Source organism: Malurus melanocephalus, unplaced genomic scaffold (genome assembly GCF_030028575.1).
Source record: "Malurus melanocephalus ecotype Western Australia unplaced genomic scaffold, MMel_1.1 scaffold_2369, whole genome shotgun sequence".
Taxonomy (NCBI): domain Eukaryota; kingdom Metazoa; phylum Chordata; class Aves; order Passeriformes; family Maluridae; genus Malurus; species Malurus melanocephalus.
Window position 1 is genome coordinate 2,661 of NW_026625601.1, and position 5,652 is coordinate 8,312.

The 5,652-nt window shown below is 51.2% G+C and overlaps 1 protein-coding gene across 1 annotated transcript in view; it reads right to left on the bottom strand.

The window, feature by feature from the left end:
- Positions 1-3,319: 3,319 nt before the first annotated feature.
- Positions 3,320-5,652, bottom strand: part of LOC130587746 (uncharacterized) — a 5,266-nt gene continuing 2,933 nt past the window's right edge. Inside the window, exons 2-3 of the mRNA XM_057388720.1 lie at positions 5,091-5,648; positions 3,320-3,448 (exon numbers count right to left, since the gene is read on the bottom strand). Coding sequence (XP_057244703.1) covers positions 3,320-3,448; positions 5,091-5,648 — 687 coding nt within the window. The remainder of the gene's footprint in view (positions 3,449-5,090; positions 5,649-5,652) is intronic.

Sequence of the window (5,652 nt, forward strand, 5' to 3'; positions counted from 1 at the left end):
CACTGCCCCGGCTCAGCCGCTGGGCTTCGCTCCCCTTTCCCCAGGGATCATCCCAGGGAACCTCTCGGAGATCCCAGCCCAGGGACAGCAGCTGGGGTGTGTGAGCTGATGTGACCCCACACCGTGCCTGCTGCAGGGAAATTCTCCAGGCTGTAAGAGGGAACAAGGTCAGACTTCTCTTTTACCTTTATCAGTGCCTCCCTCATTGGGGTGGGAACTGGTTATTAATTTGGGGGGAAACTGTGGTGTGTAGGGTATTTAGAGCCATAAATATTGTGGGGAAAGGGGGAGAGTATTGCAATGATTGCCTGCTGAAGGAATCCAGCAACTCAGTGGTATAAAGTACAATATCAGAGAATCCAGCTCAGATCTACCCCAAAGCCATTTACTCTGTGTTATTTACATGGACAATCCTTTCCTTCTCCAATTTTTTCCTCCTCCAGATCTGTCCTGTCCAAGGCCGGGAATATCTCCCTGGTTTTTTGCCAGGCATGTCACACCCATGTCCCTCATCCTGCTTGCCACCTGTCCTATCCCTCACCTCTCCCTGTGCTGTTCCACATGGAAGCTGGGAGCAGGAAAAGATGGGAAAAGCCACGTTTGAGAGACAGCAGCGTTAATAACGTGTCTCTTTTTGTCATCCCTGCAGCTGTGTGAGGGAAGGGGAGGCAGCTGAGGTGTTTCCTTCCTGGCTGGGAGCTGGGCACACAGATTTCACTCTCTCTGTCCCTCAGTGCTTCCTTCCAGAGGCATCCTTTTGAGGATGTGCCAGAGCCCCGGAATAGGGACAACACAGTGCAATCATCAAAAAGTGGAATCATCATGAAACAGAATCATTGTGTTGCAAAGGTTGGATTTTCCACGTGAAAGACAGAGAAAGAAGGACAAAGGCAATTTTCATGGCAAAGAGCCTGTTGAGGGATAGTGACAGGATTTTCCCTGCTTCTCTTTCTCCTCCTTGTTTTCCAGCCCTTGCTGTCAAGGATCTGGGGGTGGGCTGGGAATATCAGGGTGGTGAAACACTGGCACAGGTTTCACCTTTTTCACAGGTTTCAACTGTGGCTGCCTCATCCCTGGAAGTTTTCAAAGGACAGGTTGGATGAGGCTTGGATTAAACTGCTCTGGTGGAAGGTGTCCCTGCCCATGGCAGGGGTTGGAACAGGATGGTCTTTAAAGTCCCTTCCAACCCAAACCATTCCATAATTCCATGGAAAACAGGATACTCAGTTTGGGATTGGCCTGGGTGACACTGGAGATGAGGAAGGTGCTTGGAAGTAGAAAAAGAACATGGAAGGGTCCTGGTCCTTCTGCACTTGCCTTGGGACAAACTGCCTGGGTGATGTGAGTCCTTTTCCAGACAAGAGTTTGTACTTCAGAAAGTTTCTGCTTTCAGGAAGTTTCTACATTCCAATGGACAGGAAAATGGAAGACAGGGAGAGACAAAAGTCCCCTCTGCTGTAAAAGTTCCTCTGTTCTGTCAATTATTAACAACTCTGTCAATAAAGACTACTTAGACATTTAACCTCATGTGTGTCTCCATCACTCATTCCCCACAGCTTTCACTTTCACTTCCCTRTCCAGAAGCCATGGAATGTTGGATTCCTCCGGATTTAAGGCAGTGGAAAAAAGGAGGAACAACTTCCCCCCAGGTAAGAAATGTCACGGCTGCCCAGGACTCTCCCAGGAGGAATGGGGAGCTCTTGGCACTGTCAGCATCATCCCAACCATTGCAGGCACCTGCCTTAGGAACAGCTCTGGTATGAGACAGGTACCTGCCCTCCTTAGGGGAGTCAGAGCATTCAGAATGTGGAAAAATAAAGAAATGAACCATTTTTGAGGCTGCTCAGCAGAGGCAAGCTCTGCAGCAAAGTTTGGATATTGTTTATTCAACAAATTCTGGAGTCAGAATTACCACATTGGGAACAAACATAAGACAAAAATGCAAATATGATTTAGGGGGAGAAATAAAAGTGAAATGATCAGCACAATCTGGTTTTGTTTGAAGCTGCTGTGCAGAGTCGCTGTTCAGCTCCTCCTGAGCATGACCAGGGTCAGGATGAAGGTGGTCAAGGGTTTCCTTGGACATTGATGCTGGGAAACCAGAGGACCGCCCCATTCTGCAAACAACATCATAACCCTACAATTTCTGTACAATTAAATGGCCCAAGCATTTGGTGATGTGAATTTCCATATTTCAAGCTCTTTTTGGTCACAGGCACAAGGCTTCAGTGGAGTTCACCATCGACACTGCACTTTACTCAGAATGATTTAATTCTGGAATTACAGAATGTGACAAATTCCCCCATAAGTAGAAGGGAATGTTGCTGTTCCTGCACAGCTCTGCAGCCCTACCTGGTGCCAGCTTGGTCTCTTCTCATCAGCCGGGAATGCAGGGCCGGCTCTGCGGGACAGAAGGGGAAGGATGCTCCGGGCCATCCCAACCCCTCTCCTGCCATCTGGAGGCACCAGCCCNGCTGCTGCCCAGGTCTCTCCCAGGAGGAATGGGGAGCTCTTGGCACTGTCAGCATCATCCCAACCATTGCAGGCACCTGCCTTAGGAACAGCTCTGGTATGAGACAGGTACCTGCCCTCCTCAGACAAGCCAGAGGATTTAGAGTGTGAAAAAAAAAAAAAAAGAAATGAACGATTTTGGGCACTGTTCAGGAGGGACAAGCTCTGCAGCAAAGCTTGGATGTTGTTTATTCAACAAATTTTGCCRTTAGAATTACCACATTGGGAACAAATAAAAGAAATAAATCCAAGTCTAATTTAGGGGTAGTAACAAAATGAAAATGATCAGCACAATCTGGATTTTGGCTGAAGCTGCTGGGCAGAGCCTGCCTGCCCTGCTCAGAGCTGTGTAGAACCGGGAGGGAGGAGGAAAGCCACACTCAAATATGTTCCCTGCAGAGCATCCTGCCACAGCGCCCGTGGCAATGCCCCTGCTCCCTTCTCCTGTGGGATTGCAGTGCAGGGAGGGTGATTCTTTGGGTATTTATTGATCAGGTGGCTCAAGGAAACCCTCAGCCACTGTCCCAGGGTCATTCAGCAGTGTGCATTGGGAGGGATCAACAGGTTCACAGCCACCGTGTCTCTGGTCACATCGTTGCTKCTGGCAATATCATTTTTCTGCTCATCAAAGGCCCTCCGGAGGGATTTCAAGAGAGACCCCACAGAGCAGAGCCTCCCACAGCTCCCCACCAAGAAGYAGATGAAGGGTTTGATGGTTCTGTGGATGCAGGTGAGCAGGAAAACAACCTGGAAGGACACAGGGATGTAACCAAGCTGCTGCAGGAAATTCCAAAGGNGATCAACAGGCTCAGAGCACCGTGTCCATAGTGCCATCATTGCTGTGGGCAGTGTTTCCTTCTGGCTCCTCAAAGACCCTCCTGAGGGATTCCCTGAGGGTCCCAAAGGAGCAGGGCCTCCAGCAGCTCCAGACAAGCAGCTGCCCCGACCCTCTCCAGACCCTCCTGACCCCCTCTGACACCTCCAGATCCCCCTCAGAGCCGCCTTTTCCCCCGACAGCCCCGCTCCTGCCCTGCTCCACACGGGACCCTGGGCTCTGCCTTTGCTCCTCCTGGCTGCTCCCAGTCTTCCATCCCAATAAATGTCCCTGGATCCATCCCTGCACTGCTTTTGTTCCTCTCCAAGGGCTGTGTGGGGGCTGGCACTGCGGGTGAAGCTCTGGAGTGGTTGGGGTCTCCCTGGGAAGCCATCACCCCAAACCTTATTGGGCAGAATGGGGTGGGCCGCTGATGGGAAGGGAATGGAGCTTCAGACACGGGGCTGGGAGGGATGGGAAGGATGGGAGAGGGGTGGGCTGGATGGGGAGTGGGATGGCAGGCTGTGGGGTGGGATTGGGATATGGTGGGACAGAGTGAGAAGGTGTGGGATGGGGTGGGGATGGGGACCTCAGCAAAGCCCCAGGGTGGGGGTGATGCCCCGTGGAGCCCGTGGTGACAAACACAGGTGTCACCCTGCTCCTGGAAGGGGGTGGCCGTGCTGAAGATCACTGTTGCTGCTGGCCAAACAGCGACATAAAATAATAGATACAAAACCACACAAAAGTGGGTGAAAAAAACAGAGAGAAAGAAGAAAGAAGAATTTTATTGTGGGACAAGCCTCTTTTAAACACTTCAGCAACCAGAGTATACATTTGTGTCAAACATACATTTGTTAAGAGACAGCTGTTTAATTAGTAATCAGAACATAATTGGTGAGTTTGCAAAAGCTATGGTATAAGTAATGTTTATAATTTCCAGTCACCTGCGTTATCAATTCTATATTCCAATCTCCTTTACTCAACAGTAGCCAAGGATGCAGCATTCCTCCTCCATGTAGGCTGTTAACACTCCATTTCTCTTCCCAGGACTCAGTCATACACAATAATTGGCTGAGTTTCAGAATCAGGGCTTGTGGGGCCACTTTTTTCCCCCACAGACCACAGACCACAGACTGCCCTTTCCTCTCAGCTGCACCATCCGAGGCTGCTGAGGGAGAGGCTGAAACAATGGGAGAGGGAGAATTCCTGAAGGCAAAGAGTCCTTTGCACTTGGCTCACAACACTGGAAATAGAAGATGTTGTGGGAGATGTTTGCTGTGACACTCCCAGAGCAGCCAGCGGGGAATGCTGAGCCCCTGGGCCATCCTGTCCATGCCGGCTGTGCCGCTGCCATCCCAGCTCTGGGCACTGGGGATCATGTTTGCTGCAGGGAGCACAAGCCATGGCTGTGTCCCCTCCCTCCACCCCCATTCCCGGCTGGCAGCAGGAGCCAGAGGAAGGCGGCAAGCGCTGGCAGACGGGGCCAAGGCAGCTCAGGGTTCACGATGCTCTTTATTGATATCAGACCGCAGTGGGGTACAGGAACCAGGTGTCAGGCGTTTTTTTGGGATCACAGCCATGTTGGGAAGGTTCTCTTTGGGCGGAGAGTGTTCTGGGACCCATGAGGAAAAAGGAAAGCCATGCTCCAATGTGCTCCCTGCAGAGCATCCCTCCCACATTGCCCTTGGCAATGCACTGCTCCCTTCTGTGGGAATACTCTCTGAAAGGTTGATTCTGCAGATATTTATTGATTGTGAGGTTCAGGAAAACCCTCAGCCACTGTCTCAGGGTTCCTCAGCAGTGAATTGTAACGGGTCAGCAGTGCTGTGTCACGAGTCAGCTGTGCAGTGTCACTGGTTGGCTCCACAGTGTCAATGGTCCGTTGCGCAGTGTCACAGAACCGCTGCTGAATGTCACGGATCTGCTGCTCAGTCTCAAGAATCCACTGCTCAGTGTCATGGATTGACAGTCTCTGATCCCCCGTGTCTGTGCTGGAATTATCGCTGCAGGCAGTGTTATCTTTCTGCTCATCAAAAACCCTCTGGAGCGAGAGCCTGAGGGATCCCACAGAGCAGGGCCTCCAACACCTCCCCACCAAGAAGTAGATGAAAGGTTTGATGGTGCTGTTGATGCAGGTGAGCAGGAAAAAAACCTGGGAGGACACAACAGTGTAACCGAACTGCTGCAGGAAATTCCAAATGAGGAGGACGACAGTGAAGAGCACAGCGAGGCAGATGGCGATGTCGCGCCTTTTGAGTTTCTGCTGCTGGGAATCGCGCTTGGCTTTAATGAATTTGATTGTGCGGGAAATGACCGTGGGTGCAGCA